This window comes from Xiphias gladius, chromosome 22, assembly GCF_016859285.1.
Source record: "Xiphias gladius isolate SHS-SW01 ecotype Sanya breed wild chromosome 22, ASM1685928v1, whole genome shotgun sequence".
Taxonomy (NCBI): domain Eukaryota; kingdom Metazoa; phylum Chordata; class Actinopteri; order Istiophoriformes; family Xiphiidae; genus Xiphias; species Xiphias gladius.
This window is the reverse complement of record NC_053421.1, coordinates 12,620,610-12,642,218: the sequence shown is the minus strand read 5'-3', so window position 1 is coordinate 12,642,218 and position 21,609 is coordinate 12,620,610. Positions and strand designations below refer to the sequence as shown.

General features: G+C 38.9%; 1 protein-coding gene across 1 annotated transcript in view; it reads left to right on the top strand.

Annotated features, from left to right (window-relative positions):
- The window catches only part of cdkal1 (CDK5 regulatory subunit associated protein 1-like 1), a 238,596-nt gene that overhangs the window by 3,543 nt on the left and 213,444 nt on the right, over positions 1-21,609 (top strand). The window contains exon 3 of the mRNA XM_040118310.1: positions 449-561. Coding sequence (XP_039974244.1) covers positions 449-561 — 113 coding nt within the window. The remainder of the gene's footprint in view (positions 1-448; positions 562-21,609) is intronic.

The window sequence follows — 21,609 nt, the reverse complement described above, 5'->3', positions numbered from 1 at the left end:
GCATCTTAAAGTAATATTACAGAGGAGATACATTTCACTCACTTTCTGTTGGAGAAGTGCTAAACTACATGGTGTGGGACACAAGCTCACCACACCTAACTCCTTTTCATTTTCTTATGTATCTGGGATAATCCGACATATCATATCACATTTACTATCAAAAAGTCTGTCCTATGTGGTCTTGGTCTGGTTGTTTGGTCTGCACCAGAGTTTGGTAGACGGCTTTCGTAAAGCCTAAACTAAACAGGTTAGATATGAAAGCACCCTTATAGTCTGTCCCGCTACACTTGGGCAATAAATAGACATGAAATTTGACAAGTCCTTATCAGTTGACCAGTTGACCTTTTGATCAGGTTTTATGGCAGATTTATGAAATAATAAGTTAGATTAAGATATTATTTCCGCACTTCAAATAACAAAGACATATTTCATTGTCGTTAATTTTTAGTTTGATCCCTGGCACCCAAAAGATCTGGATGAAAACGTGGGGCTGCAGCCATAACAACTCTGATGGAGAGTACATGGCTGGACAGCTAGCAGCCAGCGGATACAAGATGACTGGTAAGAGATTGTTTGTTTAATTGTGGTGGTTTGTATTAAATCCATTGACTGGAAATCAGTGAAAAACATGAAATAACAATGCTATTATTTTTATTAACTTTTTATTATTTTAGGTGTCATATTTTATCTTAGGTGTTTATACAACTGATGCAACTACTATTTTAAAACACATGGGGGCACTCTTGCTTTGTATGTAAGCTTTACCTTTTGTGTTATTCCAGTGGTGGACGTCATTTTGCCCTGCATTTAGCCTCCCAGGCTGTGTACCACTTTCAACAAACTCAACCAAGCAAATGCACTTGGTAAAAAATGGTTAATGTGAGGATTTGGACCATGTTTGGAGTCTGCCAATCCTTAATTACCAGGTGGAATTTGTCCCTATGTTTAGAGGAAAGTCTACAAATGAGGCTTAACTTAGGTTCAAGAAGTCCCCTGAGAATTAGCCTTACCTGGTGTCTTTCGGAGAATTTAATTGGGGAGGGGATTGGAGATGTGATGGCAGATGAGAAAGGGCACAATGATACAGTGGGATGTTTTATAGTTGAGTGCACATGCAAACACAACAGAACACTGTGACTAAATGCCTCCATGGCTGCTTATTTTCTCAACGACATTTTAAATAGAATCTGACTTAAATATGTGCCTTGCTTTTTTTTTTTTCTGCCAAAATGATTGGTAAAGTTTTTAAAATCTATGCAGTCACTGGTAATGTCAGCCTTTGGTATACAAGGGCAATTTATATTTTGGCTGCATAATTTGTGATAAAGGATTAAGGAAGGACGGTACTAATATACTTGCCAATAACAGATCATTTCCATGGTAGATTAGATTGACACAAATATTATTTATTCTTGGCAGGAATCTTCTTTTTTTTCTGAAGTAGGTGCATGTTTGAAGGCTTCCCTGTAAAACACAGACTGTGACACTCAGACGAAGTGAAAACTGTTTTTTTGTGAAATGTACTCTCTTGAGTCATCCTAGCATTCAAAGCGTATTACTTCTTAAGGAATGTAACATGTTTTTAACCGAAGAAATGGCAATTTTTAAAATATTGAGTTCTTCTTTGTGTTATTTCTTATTATTAGTTTTATTATTTATTTATTTATTAATTATTACTGTTTTAGTAGTAGTAGTAGAATTACAACTATGGCTGAAATAATACATTGCATCCTTGGGGTGTAATACAACAGAGAGTTGACGGGCGTCAGATTACAGATTTTTGAGGGATGGAAGAAAAGAGTTAATATTAACTCCTCAGGCATTTCTCTCACCATGGGATCTCCACAGCCATAGAAAGACATTAATCACACGTTTTAAAAATGCAGATGTACTTATTCTCTCACACACACACACACACACACACACACACACACACACGTCACAATTTACTCATAAACACAGGCCAACGGTTTTCCCGCTTATGTGGCAGTTTAGATCCTTGATCTCTTTATCTTTTCCACCTTTCTTTATCTTCACAGTTTTTCTCTGTCCCTTGAGCTCCTCTCTGAAATGACCCGCCTCTCTCTCTCTCTCTCTCACAGTCTCTCTTCACTGTGTTGCCTCTCATCCTCCCTCTTGATTGAGTAGCAGATCCTATGGTAAAGCATCTAAGGCTTGATATTTAGTGTGCTAGTTGTCTTGCTTTAGATCTGCTTTGATTCTGTAATTTGGTGGAATGGTTGCAGTTGTCTTGGTTGCAGGAAGTGAGTGTGATAAAAACCAGTTGTTTGTAGTGATAGAGTCGTTTTTTGTCACCACTTATATTTCTGTACAGGAAATATCTGTCTGTCACAGAATCTGACTACAGTACATACATAGCTTCTCCAGTTGTCTTAAGGTCCTCAGCAAGTACAGACACGTTCAAGATGGTTTAATTTAAAACACTATCAGGTAATAAGGTTAGAACTTGCTGATGTGTATACTGATTTTTTTTCAAATCTCTGGACTAGGTTTGTTTCTGTCTCTTCTCCTTAAAGTAGAACGATGCAGTGACCACACAAGGATCCTGGTTCCAGAAAGTGTGAAGGAAATATTACAGTTGCTGTTTAATATCATTAGATTTCAGCTCAGTAAACCTAACTTAACTAACTAGTTATATGAGTTTCTGCAGTCATAAAAGATTGCACCCCTCCCACCATTCATTTTACAATACAGAATATTATACAATTCCATAAGAAATTAATGAATTAATGTCAAATCTTTGATGGCCATCATTCTTCAAGATTAAACACATCACTTGGTGTCTGTATTCATGTAAGTAAGACACTAAACACTAAAAAAAAATACCACGTAATGTAGATACTTACAAAGGTCAAAAGAAAATTGGTCACGGTTGTACTAGTTAAATTTTTTTCAGGTTGCCTCGGCTTATAATTTGCATGCGTAGATTAATTTGCAAGAGGGTTCCACAGTATTTCATGTTTTGACAGGACACTGGTACTTGTCTGCTTGGTGTGTGCCTCTGTGCTTGTAGGTGTGTGAGTGCGTTCAGCTCACTGACACCAGGATTAGTTTGGTCTCTGCTGCTGATACTGCTCAGATGAGGTTGCTGCAGTGTCATAACCCTCAGTCTAATTATGTGTGTGTGCATGTATCTTTAATCACAAATGGTTTTATTCGGTTTGTGAGTGTAGCACAGTTACAAAAACATGACCACTGCTGACAAAGGTTTAATTTATGACTATGTGAATGTTTACTAATGAAGTGCCTTCACAGTCACACAGGTTTTTTGACTGTATATGTTGTATAGGTAACAGCATAGCACAAGTGTGGTTCTCTGTTATTCACCAATTCACTTATATTCTTGCCCCACTATGGGGTCAAAGATGTCTTGATCTGATGAAGTGTCAAGGTACTCTCTCTGTCTTCAGAGACACCTTCATCCTTGTTATCTCTATCTCTCCCTCAGTCCCGTTTCACAAAAGTACTTTAAACGTCAGTGTCTCACTGCTAAACTAAAGGATTAGCTTGGTTTCTGTCTCATTCTCTTCTGTTTTTTATCTGTCTTTTCTCCTTGTTTGCTACTTCTGTCTCTTTCTTGCTGCATCCCTTTTTAGTTTTTTTTTTTTTCCCTCCCTCTCTCGTCCCCTCTACTTCTTTGGGTGTGAGTATCTTCACTCATTGTTTTTCACTGTGAGATTGTTGGAAAGAGAAATTGCCTGTCATGGCCAGAATCAGGGGAAATTACACTCAGAGCAGGTGGTGATTGTTTTTGAATGGTATAGCATGGGATGCAATGCAGTTGTCTAGAATGGTATGAAATTGTTGGGAGTGCAGTGAAGAGAGTGGAATAGTCTGGAATGACAAGGACTGAAATGGGCTCCTGAGGACGTAGTGTCTAGTCTTTGGCCAAATTGAAAATAAGGACTTTAAGTGGGTTCTGCATTAGCATTTTTGTGTCAGAATATTATGTCATACTCCAGAAAACTGTTGAAAAGGGTGATGTGATATATGAATATGAGACTGATACCTCTGTAGTATCTGACGTCCAGATCTGCACTGTCGTTCCGCAGACTAGGGAGTTTGGACAAAGAGAGAGCTTCCACTGCCTGACAGTGTGCTCTGAAAACATGACATCATCTTCTCTCCCTCCCTCTCTTCTTTCCTGTTTTCTCTCTTTCACACCCCCGTCCTCCTATGTTCCTTTTTCGCCCCCTCGTCCCTAACTCTTTCTTTCTTTCTAAAACTATGACATCACCTGGTGTGAGACATAGTAGTAGTTCTGATGTCGGCCTCTAGATGGCAGCCTTGGCTCATGGGAGGACCTTTTTTGTCTGAAGAAGGCATCTCTGCAGTATCCGGATGAGGTCATTCTTATGGAAAAAAAGAAAAACATACTCCGTATTCTCATTCATAGTTTTAAAAGTTGTAACGTTCAGTCCCACATTTACATAACAAGTGCCTTTTTGATTAAGGCTGAATGTAGAGTGGCTGTCAGTCAAAAAGACTGGTGACTTTGTTTGGATGAGAGGGACCACTCCTCATTCTTCAGTTGGAGAGCATCTTGCCATGTGCGTACAGTGTTTTTTTTTAATACATAAGAAATGGGTACTTACTTTTTGTTTTTTTCATCAAATGTTTGTTGAATTTAAATGGAACTTATCTTCTTGCTGGCCAATTAAGGAGATAAGTAAGCAGCCAGTTCATTTATTCAGTCAAATATATAAAATACGAAATATAAAATATTGAGTAATTCTGAACAATTTGAAGAGAAAACTCCTCTTTTTCAACTCAGTTTTTTTTTGTCTTGTCCTATTTTACTTCAGTGAAACAACATCATGTCACTTCTCTTTTTCTGCTTTCATTGTCTCAACACTTGTTTTACAGCTTGTACTTGCTCAGCCTGGCTTGTCCTGAGTTGCTGTTCCCGTGTACAACCAAAGAGGGCACTGTTTACCAATGATAGTGCACTGATACAAATGAACTACTTTTGAGTAGCAGAGCAATGTGCCAAATAGTGACTTCATTGAAAGGCGTGTATGCGTGTACACACACACACACACACCCTTCATGGAAAGTCACACCAGGATATTTTGATTGTTTTTGGCTGCTCTCCTCCCCTCCCAATCTCGTCTCTGTCAGCCAGCCGCAAACACAGCTATTCAGTTATGATTTTACATACCGGTTAGGCAAAATTAGTCCCCTGTACACAATGTCAGCCAAATGAGGCGTTCTGAGTTCCTGGTTTGGACACAGACAGTTGGAGGATATGGGTTTCGGTGAGAGGGTGTTAGCTGCTCTGATGAAAAGATACGAGGAATCAATTGATCAGCAGGTTTTACAGGTGTTGCTGTGGATAGAAAATGCTGAATGTGTCACATACAGTGTAATTTAATGTGCCTTTTAGAGAATGAACTATTATGAAATAATTTTTGATGATTGAACTTTTAATTTAATTTTTTGATTGACATGCATGGAACGCATGGGCTTTAAAAGAAAGCTAGGTTTTACATTGTGATTTTACTACTAAATGCATTTTTTGTCTGTTTGAACTGAATCAATCAATGCCGCACGTGTATTACATGGCAGCTGAAGAAAATCATATGACATAACTGTAAATTTAGTATAGGTATATTGGCATTTTACTCTCCGTTGCTGTCAAAGAATTTCCTTACTTTTTATGAGCTTGAGCTCATACTGCATTTCTGTTTCAAGCACTTCTGCTGCTCTTTGTGATTGTATTACTATTACATCACTGTAGAGTATGCTCACTCTGAGTGAGTGTGTGTACCTCGCATACATGCCATCTCATTCATAAAATGGAGTGTGTGAGGATCTTCTGATTGGCTGACTGTGTGCTACGCAACATTACACGCCGCAATATTATAGCCAATGAAAACTTACAATGTTCTCTCTGACTCCACCTCACACACACACGTTAGCCCACACAGCCAGCTCACACACACATTTGCTCTTCTCACACACGGTCACAGACGTGTTGGGAATTGACATTGTACAGAGAAAGTGTGTGAGAGACAATTCAGTTTTCGACAGCCGTCATTCTGCAAGATTAGACATATCGCCTGGTGTGCATACGCGTATGAGAAAGACTTGCTGTATGCTTGCTCTGTCTTTCCACTATCTCACAACTGTGTGTGTGTTAGACAGTCCCACTGTGCTGATTGAGAGAGGGAAAGGGGGTGAAAAAGAGTGAAGGGAAAAGCAATATAAGGAAAGCTGAGAGGAAGAGTCATTAAGGAAGGGAGGAGGATGCTGGGATGAAGGGTACAGCCGACAGACACAGATGCACTTGAAGCCAAAATCAGCCAAAGCTACGGTTGGAAAAAGGGAAGCGAACAGGGAGGGCAGTACGCTGGCAGGGAAAACAAAGTAGACTCTGATAAATCTGCAGAAATGGGCTGTAGAGAAATGGATAGATGGAGAAATAATGGAGTAGAGAAAGGCACTGAAAGGTGAAAAGATGAGAGGGAAGTAGTTTGAGGAACGAGAGATGACAGGGGGACATAAAGAAAGAGAAGAACAGTGCATTACAGGAGGTGGTTAAGCAAATTGGATAGCTTTGAGAAAAAAAAATAGAAAATAAGCTAAATTAAATTTACATACTACAAATACAAAAAAAGTATAAATATCTAGAATTTACACTTAAATTTAACATGTTAAATGTAAAACCCTCAGAGCAGACATTTGACAGGTATACAGGCTGTTAATATGTAAATATTAGTGTGGCAACATGAGGGTTAAACAAATTTGCATATTTTAGGTGTCATTATATTGGGATTTGCAATCACACAAAAAACAAAAACTACTTAATTTGTTTGGAGATTGACATTTGAGTTTGACTATTTCGTGCAGCTTATTTTGTCAGAATAGTTTGAATAGTTCAAGAAAACACATTATTGTACAGGACTGATCATTTTTGTGTTTATGTGTGGCTTTAACAGAGCAATACTGTTAAAATTATAGTGGGATAGCCCTCTTCCATTTCTGGAAACATTATACTAACACACACACACACACACACACACACTCTCACACACACACACACACACACACACACACACACACACACACACACACACACACACACACACACACACACACACACAGTTTCCGAGGCTTTGAATTCGTCTAAATGCCTACAAATAGACCCATGAGTCCAGGCAGTCGGGTGTAACCATTTAGAAGCCAGGAGATTAGGGTGTTCCCAAGCCCTGTGCATGTGTATGTGTGTGCAAGCATGTGTGCATTTTGGTGATCCTACAAGGTGACCCATGTGTTGGCAGCAACCAGCCACCATTTGGAGGCCATGGGATTAGGGACCCCAGCCATTCCTGCCTTAAAATTCCCTTGAGGAAAATATGGATAGAACAGAAGAAGGAAAATGGGATACCCTGTGGAAAGAAGGGATCACTGCTCAATCTCATCCATCGATTACTCTGAGGAAAGGAATATTGTCGGCGCCACAGATTGACCAGACAACAAAAGCCATTGCACCACAAAATTGCCATGGGAATCGAAGACCACAAAATCTGTTTTAGGGATTTGTTGGTGTCATCCTTGATGTTTTTATTCACATTATTTAGCATAATAATCAAGCTACTCATTAAGTCATAAGCAAACAAGCAAAACAACGTAACCTGTGTCTGTTGTCTATATGCCTATCACCAGATGCCCTCTAATGATAGTAAGCGACTGCATGAGGGATGCAAGGATTATTCTTCCTTGGCAATCATTTGTTCAAGGATAGAAAGATCACCCTTATTGCTAATAGCACTTCATATATGTGAGATTTAGGAGCAAGGAAAGAGAATTACAGTTGACTGAAAGAGAGGAAGAGAAATAACAAAAACAAAGAACCAACTGAATCCCCAAAGGGTGGTTATATCTCATCCTTTTTTCGCAAACCAGAAAAAAGCATGAAAGGTTGGGGAGGAAGAAAAATGGAAACAAGAATCATTATGCCAGTCTTCCTTCTGTCCATTCATTTGTTCACTTGCACTTTCATGCCTCTGATGAAGAAAGCCAGAGATAAATGAATGGAGAAGGTGGAAAAGAGTTTCCTTTGCTGCTTCCCTCTAGAAAAAGGATGCCTATTCCCTATTCCCTGCTGAAGCCAGCCAGCCAGCCCCGTTATCCCAGGAATACCGCTTGCATTCCACAGGGACTGGGAATACCCTGAAGGGATATAATGGGAATATCATGGAGGGAATGTGAGTAATGGAATAAGGCAGGAGCTGAGGGAAAAGTATGGGGGTTGAGGAGGGGAGGGACTAGGTAACTTGGAAGATGTTCTCTGGAAAGGGGATGAGGGGTGAGACCACATTTTGCTCACGTCCAGGGTGTTGAACCTTAAATCAAAGCAGAAAATAAAAGCAAATGGCCTAGAATTTGACAGATCAAATCTCAGAACAACACGCCCACACTAAATAGCACATCCAAGGCTTAATTCTTTCTCTCTCTTTCAAAAAGTTGCATCAGGTGCCATTTAACAAGGCATTTAACCCCCAGTGTCACAGTGAGCTGCTCAGTGGGCACCACGACATGCCTGTGGATATGTTGAGCAGCTCCCGGTTGTGTGTATGTAACCCACCCTCAATTGCTCCTGTTTTGCCAGTTCTTATTTAGTATTATGAATACAAATGGAACTGTATTCTTGGGCATCTGTGATGCCAAAAAGTTAAGAATTTTTGTTAGTAAAATCGGATGCATCCTACTGACATAGTCATATACTGTATAATGGGTATATAGAGAATATAGAGAAGTGGCCTTATAGTAAATAGTTCTTAATTTTTACAGAGTGGCCATTTTAATGTTTAGCACAATATTTAAATATTGCTGTCACCTTTTTAAAGTTTTCATATTAGACGTTAGCACAAATTTAAACGTGTTTTTTTGATAACATTCCATTTCAGATTTATAAATCTATCATTACAGTAGCGTTGTCAGTGTTTCATCAGATCTCCTTTTGTATGTCACTGAAGCACTGTTTAAGGCTCAGACTGATAGTGAAATAAGTCAGGTCACATATGCAGAGCCTTGTTCTTCTGAATACTCACTAGTGCACCAAATCTGCTACAGAAAATAGTCCCCCACAAACTGTTTACTCCTGTTTCAGTAACGTTTGCTAAAAACTAGTGCCCCGCTGTTTTACAATTATTTTGCCTTTTTTTAAAATGAAAGTGTATATATTATATTATAATCAGATATTTGTGACATGTTTTTAAAGCCCGTGCACACCCACTGTCTGCCCACACAGGTGGTTTCACTCATGTTTCTTGATTAGACCTCCTCTCAGGACTGTGTGGGCATCTGCAAACCAAGCATAGCTCCACCCAACTTCAACCTGACTAGAGGTCTAATCAGCCCGAGTAACTGAAAACACTTGTGTATCTGTTCTGGGCCTGTAAAGATTTGCGTTTTCAATAGGAACAAATGGGCTTTGGTCTGTGTACTACAGAATCAAGAAGTATTAAACACAGACTAATGGATTGTTGATTTGGTCTTCTCATGGAATTTGTTGAAAAATAATAGAATCTCACAAGTGTTATCCACTTGTTATTTTTGTTAAGTATGTGAAATCATGGTTGAGAATCTGTCAACTGGTGCCTAAGTTTGCTGTGAAGTAACATATATATTTTTTAATCACCTCTTCCCCAACCTGTTCTTCAACCTAGAGCTTAAAGTTGCATTGAGAGTTACTGGGATGGATATAAGACAGCGCAAACAACGTGTTAATTAGGGTCACCACTGGACAAATTGAGCTTTATTCACATAATTTGACACTACAAATTGTCCTAATTTCAAAATGTCATTATTTTTAAACAATTACAGTAAATGTCTTCATTTGTTCAGTGGAGCAATGTCAGGGAATGACTTAGCTTTCGTCTCTTGGAGGACAAACAGTGCAATATTGTGTCTGACCCCTTGACAGTAGAGCTAAAAGGACCATAGCACGATGATCTGTATTCTTCGACATTTGACAGCTCATTGTCACTTTCATGGTTTTGGAATAATTAGCTTGTCTTTTATTTTACAAGATGAAAGAGACTTTTTGGTCTTTCTCACTTCTAATTTGTCCTGTCTTCTGTTTTCCCTGTCATCTTGACTCAACAAGGAAAACAAATATAATTTCCCCCATGAAGAGGAAATGCAAGATGGAAAGACATTAGTAATTAACGTGGCATTCCAGGCTGTTGGTGTGGGCGGAGAAAGTGTGTGGGTGACATATGGATAAAAAGCGAAGAAATTGAGAGTTAGGCATTCAAGGACATGTAGTAAAAGACTTTTCAAGGCCCCCTTTGAGGCTTTTCTGTCTCTCTCTCTCTCTTTTCCTTTTCGCCCTTTTTGTGTTGTTTTGGAAGATAACCCCTGTTCTATGTCTGGGTGTCCAATGCTCAACCATCAGGGCCATTACTCACTGACCGCCCGCTGAAATGGAAAGCAGGGGTTACCTGTATCGTGCGTGTGTGCGTGTGCATGTGTGTGATCATATAAGGCCACCTGCTGAAACGAAATCACTGGCTACCAGTGAGTGAACAGAGAAAAGTGTGTGTATGAGCGTTTGTGTGTTTTTATTGTTTGTGTGTATGAATTTATGAGTTTTATGAGGATCAGTCAGAAATTTGAACAAACAAAGGGAATAGTTAGATAAGTTAAAGAATTCAGAGGTCTTCACAAGTATTTTGATATTAAAAGACATTGTGTCGGTGTGTGTGCACTTCTGTCCTTTGTAATAAATTAATTCTACATGTGTCTGTCTGAACTCTCCTTCATACATATAAATGAATCAGCTATGTGTTAGATTTCCATGTGAGAGCACAGATATTAGATAAAGTGGATTTAAAAGCCGCGGATGATTTGAGCAGTGGGTTTATTTTGAATCATCATCGGACAGAGTAACCTTGATCGCCAAGCAGAAAAGATGACTTGACTAGAGGCATTTGCAGGACCTTGCTTGACCAGAGACATTGTGAGTGAATATAAGTAATTGTGTGTGGGTGTGTGTGTGTGGGTATGTGTGGGTGTGTGTGTGTGTGTGTGTGTGGGGGGGGGTTATAGGCCTAATAGCTTCTCTGCTGTGCACTCTGCAAGTCAGGGTGTAGACAAGTAATAATTGTGTGTGTGTGTGCACAGGAACTTTAGTCCACTTTCCGTCTAGTCAACCAATTCTAATTCAATCATATTTTCTGACTTGGTTTTTTCATGCTTGTGCACTCTTATTCATCTTTGCCCTTGGCTCTCATCCTGTGGTTATATTAACAATATAGAACTATACAGGGGAAAGCTAACAGACTAAAAACAGGTAATGTTTAGCCAGGATAGAGACCGATAGCTGTGTATTGAATAAGCATAACCTTGTAATTTATGTGTGTGTATGTTAGTATATTTGTGTTGGAAGATGAGTGCTTTTCGAAGTGTTTGGTCCCTAAAATGTGTCAGTGTGGTTGTTTCAGTATTTGGACAGTACAGATTAAGTCAGGATTTGCAATACTAACATTCTTTTTTTATATTATATATATTATATTAACCTGTTCCAGCCTAGACGGAATATAGAATACATTAGCTAAGAGACATTAAAATAAACCAATAGGGTTTACCAAAAAGAAAAAAGGGATTATTTTTATTGTTGGTATTAGTTATTTAATCTTTGCTTCTTTTTCTGTCTTTCTCATTTACATTCATACTCAGTGGCTGGATCAAACGCACAAGCACCCAGATACATGCACATACAGAAGTGTGTGAAGTTTATTGATAATCTGGGGCTTTCCACATGGCAGGCAGATGGCTCTTCTAATCTTCCAGACAGACACTGTCTTTTGATATCTGATCTGATCAGATGATTACTGTGTGTGAGAGTGTGTGTGTATCTGTGTTTGGTTTCCAAGGATGAGCTCAATAAATCTGACCTCAGAAGGCCCCTGCTGACTCGCACACAAGTGCGTGCGTGCGTGTGTGTGCGCGTGTTAGAGAGAGAGAGAGCATGCTCGGCCTCTTGTTGTCTTTAACTTGTTTTACAGTTGCGGATGGAAAGTGTCTGTACTCTTGTCATCATGGGGCGGAGATTGATAGTTAATCAGTGGTTGACCAGGACTGTTTTGACAAGCCTATATTTGTGAACTTCTTTTTGCCTGGGTCTTGGTCACATATCAGCCATGCTTCAATAGTTTACAAGTGAAATAATGTGAATATTTATTTTATCTTTCCTCGGACTGTATACATTGGAAAATGAAAAGGAAGGGAGGGAATGGGTAACCTTCATAATAGGTCATTTTTGTTCTCGGGCTCAAGGAATTACACGTGATCAGTGAGTTATCAGTCCCACGCATATCAACTCTTAACTTTAAAGCAGATGAGGAATATCTAAGTTTGGTTCTGTTCATTTAACTCACTATACTGAGTATATCTGACTAATCTAAGACTGTTTACGGATAAAAACAGCATGAGCAGAGCCCATGCTCCGGGCATGCTTACCTCTGTATGTCAATAAGACAGAAACACTTTTCCCAATTTACTAGTCCCTTAAAGTGCCAAAAGAAACATTACCCATCTGTGTCACCTCCACATGTTCTCTGAGTCTCACGGTGTTAAGTGCATTGATACTTTGCCATCTGACTACCTGTCTCAGTGTATTGTAATGCCTAGCAGCACAATTGTCTCAACTTGATTTAGTTTCTCTGACCTGATATCTGATGAAAGAGACTTGGATGTGTGTAGGAGCTGGATTAGCATATAAAAAGACAGTGACAAGACATCAGATAATTCTGAAGCCATCTGTTTTCAATAGAAATCTGTTAGGGGGAGAGGGAATGTGTGTGTGCTTTTCTGTGTGTGTGCAGCCCCCACAGCCCCGCTCTCGCTACTTTTATAGGCCTGGTATTTGTGTTTGTGCTGCAAATTTTCCTGCCTTTTGTCCCATTATTTTCAGTTTTTTATTTTTTATTTTATTTTTGTCCCAGTGAAAAGCAGACCCATCATTAACAAAGACCATGAACAAGGACATCAATTATTTACAATGGAAAACACTTTAAATTGTTCCATTTTGTAATGATTTATTAATTAGGAGGCAGATTCTCTGGGATTTGGCTTCATGTCCGCCCCACCTAGCTAATGTATTCATGCACGGATGCATGGAGGCACACATGCAAGCATGTAAGCGTGCACAAACAGACGTGCACTCAAAAATGCCGTAGGCAGCTTTGTGCTATTTCAATGCTTCCAACAGCTCCATAGGATTATCCATTGAGATGCCTGTTGTGATTTCTCATAAATCAGATTTTAATATACATTGCAATTTTCTTGTTCAAATAAATAGCTGTCTTGGAAACACAGAGATTGAGAATATGCATTTTTAATGAGGCTTGCCAGTTTAGAAGTGGTGTGGAAATACTCTACTACACTGTGGCAGGAGAGAAAAGCGAGATGGTATGGATAACAATATTTTTCGTATAACTGGTAAAATCAGAAGACAAAAACAAAAAGTGTAGTTGAATCTTTTTTTTTGGTCTCTACTATTCAATTGGGCTGTTTATTTACTGCACTCTTTCAACTAATATGAGATTTTTTTCTTGACTCCTCCATAACTACTGTCATAAGAGCCTCGCAGATTTTTTGACATTTGGTATCCTTGTGCTCTGCAACTGAATGTATCTGTATCGTTTTTAACAGATGTTGCATCCAGGGTGATTACAATCACATGAGATTGGTTTTACGGTAAACAAAATACATGATTTTTAACATGCTAATGCTCAAACACAGACCAGCCAACTTGATCGGGGTGTATGTAAATAAATTCAGAGGTTGTAAACTAGACTAGCAATTTGTACTAGTGACCGGGTGTGTAAAATGCTCAGGTCTAGGTACTTTCAGCAGAACAGCCTCTCTAATAATCAGTCTACCTATCAACATCCACATCCCTTTCACAGCTCAGTGCGAAGCACATCAGCAACAGGGCTGTGTATGTTGGGGGTAGAGTCTTTGATTAAGAGCTTTGCATTGTTCATTTTGAATGTTGTGTCGTGGCAGGTAGAAAGATCAGGTTATGTGTTCAGGGCACAACACTGGGTTTCAATTAAGAGCATTATAGCGATTATTTATAATACGATGGAACAGCAGGTTGAGATGTAGCATGTGTGTGTGTGTGTGTGTGTGTGTGTGTGTGTGTGTGTGTGTGTGTGTGTGTGTGTGTGTGTGTGTGTGTGTGTGTGTGTGTGTGTGTGTGTGTGCGCGTTCATTGCCATTTGAACAACGTAGTCCACTAAGCTTGTGTCTCTGGCCCTGACCATCTCTTTGTCTCTATCAGTCTGTCACTCTTTCTGATGTCTTTCCAATTTTCCTGGTTTTTTGCTTGTCTGTCTCAAAGTTGTCTGCTCCTGCCATCTCCTTCTCGGGAATCCTCATCTTTCTCCTTTTGGTCAAACCCTTCTCTCTTTTTATATGACCTGCCTCTTCCCACATCAAATTGTATCCCTTTCTCTTATATGTCTTTCTATTTCTTCCTCTGCCTTCATCTTGACACTGATCCTCTAATCAGCAGTGAGCAGCATCTGGGGTTTACTTTTGAAATTACATGCCATGCCTCCCATTCTCCTTGTCTCCTTGTCTTATCCTCTCGTCTTCCTCCTCTCATCGACGGTCTGGGGCATGTTTTCTCCTGTCTTCCTCTCCTCTCTTCTATCCTCTTTACCCCTTCTTCTACGTTTGATAGTTTGAGAGTGAATATAAAAATCCCAGAGTCAGGGGATGGCAACAGGAGCTGGCTTCAAACCCACAACATCATAAGAACATGTTATGTGCCCCTGCCTACTAAGCCACCAGGAAACCCCCCTGTGTTCACTGTATCAGAAAAATAAAAGCTCTCTGCGTCTGGGCTATTTGCATACAATTTGCATATGAACCCCAACTGGCTGTTTTTGGAATGCCAAGAGGCTAAATTCAGTATTTATTACCCGGGTCCATAACTAGTTTTTACTTTTCTGTGGCATTTGCATCTGATTTGCATGTCCCTGAGCCTGGATCTGGGAATAAGGGGCCAGATGACCTAAATTGTTTCAATTCCACCCAGAAATAAAAAAGCAGAGGAAGGTCTAATTATTACTATTAATCGAATTAGGACGCTTTACGTGTGGAGCGTAAATATGCAAAAGGGTTATTAGCTGCAATAGCAAGCAATAGCAAGAGGCAACTGGCTCTTAACACAAACTGCTATAGCTTGGAGATGATAAAATAGTGTATCTTTTTGTGGTTTCATGTCTTGAGGTTGAGCAGTTGGCCAGGTTTCCCACATCGCATCATCACTTCCCCTCCCAATAGTATTGATCAAAAGGCTGCTCTTGTTTTGTAGGTTTTCTGTTTTAGGGGATACAACTATTCAAAGAAGAGAAGAGAGAAGCCATTTAAACTTTAAAGACCTAATTAATCATAGAAGCTAATCAGCATTGCATTGGGCCATAAACCGTTCATAAGGCATTGGATAGACTGACTGTGGCTATGGAGATACCTCATCAGTACATTCACTTCGATGTGTTCGTTCGGTCTTTTCTGAATTTGTTTTTGTTAAGTGTTTTTCATTTATTTTGCCTGCAATATGCAAGACTTAACAGTCACTGCAGTCCTCTTTCAAACATGCAGTATATCTGAGAGTTACATCCTTGGATTGAAGATGGCGCGGATTACACCTCTGCTATGAACAATTACTCTTTCTCTAATCAGGATTATTTGATTAAGTAAGTGAATTTGGAGCCTGAACTGTACTGAAATTTAAGTAGAGACAATCCTAGAGCCCAGAGGAGCGTCACCTTACAACACTGAGACCAGCTGTCCCACCTGTTGTGTTCATACCTTTACAGTATACAGTATATATCTGAACTTTGACCTAAATTGTGTATTACAGATCAGCACACAGAACAGGCTTGGTTAAGGTTATTGTGTGTATCTGTGAAACATGAGAATCTTTGTCCAGTCTAGTTCAGTGAGTGTTGCCAAAAAACAACAAAGTAAGTAGTAATGCTGTTTCTGTGTTGTCTCTTTAATGACCACAGACCACAGCCCCTCTCAGCCACCACCTCCACTTTTATTTGAGTTCAAGCTCCATCTGTTGTCGTTCACATTCATTTGTGGTATTTTTTTTCCCCGGAGAGGTGAGTTTTTACATACAGGTGGCTTTTACTCCTTTTTTATTTTCTTCTTTACCTTTCTCCCTCTTTCTTTGTCTCTTTTCCAGGTGACAGCTGGGAGAAATAGAATGAAAACACACACACATACACACACCCACACACACTTTTCTGGATTCCTCACAGTCTGCTAACAGATTCTCTTGTGTACACAGCAAATTGACGCGTTCTTCCGATGCCCTATTTTTTTTAACTTAAAATTCATGTGCATACACCCACACCCACTCACACACAGAGGGGCACACACCACATATAAACTGCCATCTCCTAGGGCAAACAGCAAATATAATCACATTTGTAATGTCAGAGAAATAGTGTGTCAATATTTGCCTAGTCTGTTATTGTTGTGAAATAGGGAACTGACTGTGGTTACCATGGTGTGCATGATTTTGACAGTTGGCTTTTAGGCACAGAAAGTCTCTCTCTCTCTCTAAAGAAGAATAATTTTTAGCAACCCACTATTGTAGTTTAAGTGTTACATAGTCAAATGGTGTGTGATGTATCCAAGGAAACCACTAGGAATCAATAAATTGGGCCAAAAATATTTATCATTTTTATTAGATTGGTCAAATCATCCTTTTTAAACATTCACAAGGGTTCATATGCAAATAAATATGTTTTCATGTTATTTGGTTTCTGGTTGTATCGGAGAAAATTCCATAATAAAGCACTTTTTTGTACAAGTTTGCATATGAGACACACTCTCCAATACTTTTTTAGTTTAAGAATTAATGCAGTTACTGGTGTGTTTGGATAAGTATAGAATATGTATTTTAAAAAAAACATTTTGAGAAACAGAAGTTATTTACATATCAATTTAACAGCATTATTTATAGTTATTAGTAAATCAGTAAGTGGTCCTATCCATGATATATAGTGCACTATATATCATGGATAGGACCACTTACTGATCTACTAATAACTTTGAAAAATTGATGGGGTCTGAATACTTTGAGTGCACTGTATTCCCTTGTGAATAGGATTTATTTGTACATACAATTTATACTGGGTGAAAACACAACATAATACAAACACCCGTACAAAGTGAATACAATTCAATACAGTGGTTGTGCCACAAAGACCAACTTCGTGAAGGTCATAATGTTCAATTTGATTGAGAGGTGTTGATTCAGGTATGGTCATTTTTGATTCTGTGTTGGTTTTTTCATCACCAATACATCAGCACCTTGTCAAAAAATCTGAACGTAAACCTAAGAGTACAAGCTTGAGAGTGAAATCAACACTTTCACACAGCAAAACAGTGCCTTTCAAGCGTCACCTAGATAGGATTTATTACAGAGCTGTTGCTTGGGGTTGCATTGGTCATGTTGCAAAGGTTTTTGTGGTGTGGCCAACACACACACATTCATACATACATACAAATACATATATATATGTAAAATTATTATTATTTATTTTTTTTAATGAGCATGTTTGTGGTATTTATCCTTTTTTTAAGACTGCAGAAACTTAACAAACCGATTAGGGGTATTTGTGTTTGCACTCACTTCTTTTCCTTGGATTATTTTTCCCTCAAGTCATACCTTCCCCATCTCTTACTGCTACTTCTTCTTGCTTACTTTTTGATAATCAATGTATTATTAAACAGTTGAGATGGTATGTTGTAGCATTGTAAAAAGGCCATAAGCGTGTTGTTGCTCATTAGAGACAAAGGTGACATGATTGCTGTTATCAAAACCTACTCTTTATAACACTTCTGAACAACTGTTGGGTACATTCAGTAGTTTGCTCTGTATTATCTCTCTTTGGATGCCATAGCCTCTTGAATAACAATTTTCTGAAGTGCCTGATATCCACCTAAATTGTTATAGTCTAGGTTATCTGTTTACCCCTTGCCACACAAGCCCGGATCAGGATAAATACTCTTTAGACTTACTGTTTTTTTTTGTTTTTTTTTAGAGCATAGGAACTAAACTGAATGACAAAATTGCAGTGGGTCTGTTACTGTGAATGTGTCACTTTTAGTTTATCAGTTCTGACTTTTCTCTATCCCCAACCAGACTAAATGCTTACTTCATATTTCAAATTGAGTTAATAAGGAGAAGACAATTATACTGGCCTCCATCTGGAAAGCGAAAGAGTATGTCATGTTTTCACTCAAAGGTCTGTGATAAAAGTGGAATCACTGGTATATTACTCTTTCAGTCAGTAACCTTCCAGGCCCTTCTTTCTTCCAGACACACTGACGTTTGTGCCCTTGACTCTAATAATCCCTCTCTTGCTGTGTGAAATATCTTTTCATGCCTGCACTGATGATCATAATGGTGTTCTGTGTGAGCTGCAGACTAGTGATTGGCCCCAATTACTGCATGAACCTGAGGCTTCAAATCATCCTATCTATGCAAGGTGAGACGTGTAATGGCAAAAATCTATTTAGTCCTGGTTTCCATTTCCTGCCTGTATGTAGCTCGATAAATCACACTTAATGCACATTTAAAATCACAGGGAATCCACTGCCAGATGTTTATCATTACTTTCCTCTGTTGTTCATTTTTTCCATATACAGCCCAGATACTGTATGCCCTATAAGTCCTCTTATCTTCTTTAGCAGTTTTTGCTTTGAAAGTTAATAGCTGAAAATGTATTTATTTCACACACACACCTCCCACACCTCCTATCCCCTTTAATTAAAGAACTGCCACTGGTCTCTGGTTTCAAAATATATTGACCACTTCTAGTGGATTAAACACTGGTCCAATGGAAAAATGTGTCTTAATGTTGCTCAGTGTAGGCAGACATGTCTCTGGCTTTCGTTTTGCCAATATAATAGTTGTTTCTATGATTTTTAGTCTTAGAGACCTGGGACCTTGTTTGAACTGTGTGTCTACGATCAGATGTAACAGAGAGATTGACTCCAGCCTCTTGCCCTGTAGACGCAAACGTCTGCCATCCAAATTAGTGGTTGGTTTGTCTCAGAGCATTCATCATTCCTGCTCCACTTTCAGCTGAGCTTGCCTGCTATTTTTCACTGAGATACCCCCACTTAATCTTCAAATGCTAGGTCTCTCCTTTGTGCATCTTTGTTATTTTCTTCTCTTTCTGGCTGATGGTCTGCATTTTTATAATTTTCTTCCATGTTCCTCCTTTCCTTTTCTTTCCTCACACTCAGCTTCTGCCTGCAACTCCCTACCTCCTTTTCCCGATCTCTTTTGTCTTCAGTCTTTTAAATCTTTTTTGCATTTCCACCTACTACTCCACCTACATCTTTCTTAACTTCTTTCTCTTGATTCCTTCCCTACCTTTCAGTCCTCCATTCCTCTTCTTTCTGTTACTCTCTCTGTCTCTATCTGTCAGGTTGGCTTTGCCTCTCCTACAGTTTTGGACTCAAAGTTGTTAAGGACAGGACAGAAATCCCAAGTTAATAGATGCTTCTAAGATGTTGTCAAACTGGTGGTGTGAGTGCTATGTTGGGCCCCTGCTGTGCTCAACTTGGCGTACACGCCCCGCTCTTAGTACACACTGACACACAGAAACACTCCCCCACTCACACACATACACGCATAGGCAGGCAGGCAGACAGACACACAGACAGACACACATACATATCTGTCTCTGAGAAGAGAGTAGATGATTTACATACTGCATGAATCATTGCTATGAATTTCTGCCATTTAACTTAACAGGGGGGGGGCTGTAAAAAATGACAGCTTAGATGATGTCTACACTAAAGCGGATACATTTGAAAATACATTCTTTTCTCTGTTTTGGACTTAAATCCGTATTAAGTTTGGAGTTGAATTTTCCACTTTTGACAACTATGCTTTTTGAAAAGACTGTCCAGAGTGGACAAATTTGAATCCAATGCAATGTTTCCATCATTGTTAAAATTTCTGCAATTTTTCATTAAGGATATTTTTGGCTCAAATTTGAAGTGTTTTAAAACACAGCTGGATAAACCTGTATGTAGGTGATACACAGATACAACTCTGGACAAGTTTGGTTGTCAGCAAGCTTCTTTGCTTTAGCCACAAATACAGCTTTTTCAGAAAACATTTCACATCATAGATAAATAGTCCGGGGCTGATTTTTTTTTTTTTTTTTTTTTCCTGTTATTTGGTGCTCTCTCTCTCTCTATTTAACTTTTCTAATCAGATGTAGGTTGTAGTTCGTAATAGGCACCTGCTTTTTTTTTTGCCACAGGCTAAGTGAATACAGTAAATGAGTTTGTAGTAATGTAGTGAAAACAGAAAAATTTTTAAAAAGAAAAAAAAAATGGTGCATGACCTAAGGTCTGATGACCATCCCAACTGTACCTCTATGTCACAAGCAAGAATTTAATAAGAAAACAAAAACAACAGGAGGAGCACCAACAGGACAGACATCTGTCGCACCAAACCTGTAGTAATACTGGGTTGTCTCAGACATTCAGTTCCCGTTCTATTCTGGTTTTGCTCTGTAGTTGCATCACAAAATTAACAGCCGATGAGAATGAAAGATGTGGTTTTGCTTCTCTGCTTTTCTGTGTGGAGTGTTTTGGCTATTTGTAAACAGGTACGCTTATATGCATGTATTTTTTTTTTGTAACTGCATATTTACATGAATTATGTTTAAGGCAGAAACTAATGATTACTTTCATTATCGATTTAATCTGCTGATTTTTTTTCAGTTAATCTTATGAAATACATGACGTGTCAAAACATCATGAAAAAATACCCATTGCAACTTTCAAGGATCCAAGGTGCCATTTCAGATGTCTTATTTTTTTTTGGTGTACACCCCAAAACTGTAAGAAATTCGACTTACAATGGTTTATGACAAATAAACACAGCGACTCCTCAAATTGGAGAAGCTGCAGCCAGAATGATTGGAATTTTTTGCTAATTTTGCTTGAATAGTGACTTGAATGATTAATTGATAATCAATATAGTTGCATTATTTTTCTGTTGATCGACTAACTGATAAATTGATTAATCGTTTCAACTCTATGTATTGTTCATGTGCTTCTCACCTCGTAAGGTCTAAATATGAGGAGTTTGTCATGTAGTAGAAATGCACTAATATATTAACTTTCTATGAATGTGCCTGCAGTTTTTCCCCATTTGATTGACAGGAGTTAGTGTATTGTGGGTAGCTGCATTGTGTATGTGTGTGATGGGTGTGCATGTGTGTGTAGCCGCAGTCAGCGTCCCTTTAATGACAGTTGATTGCATTATCATCCACGGCTGAGTGGTTGCTCACCCTGCTAGACAGATAGACCAACCGCCAAAAAACCCAGAGGCCCCTCTTTGTGTGTGCATGAGTGTGTGTGTGCGTATGTCTTACTGTTTGTGTGTATGCGATTGCGTGCCTGTGTGAGTGCTTGCTTGTAAAAAGTGATTGGAGGTGGAACTCGTAAGTCCTCTAAGGCCCATTCACAATTTGCCACGTCAGTGAGGCAAACTTACAGATACACACGTAC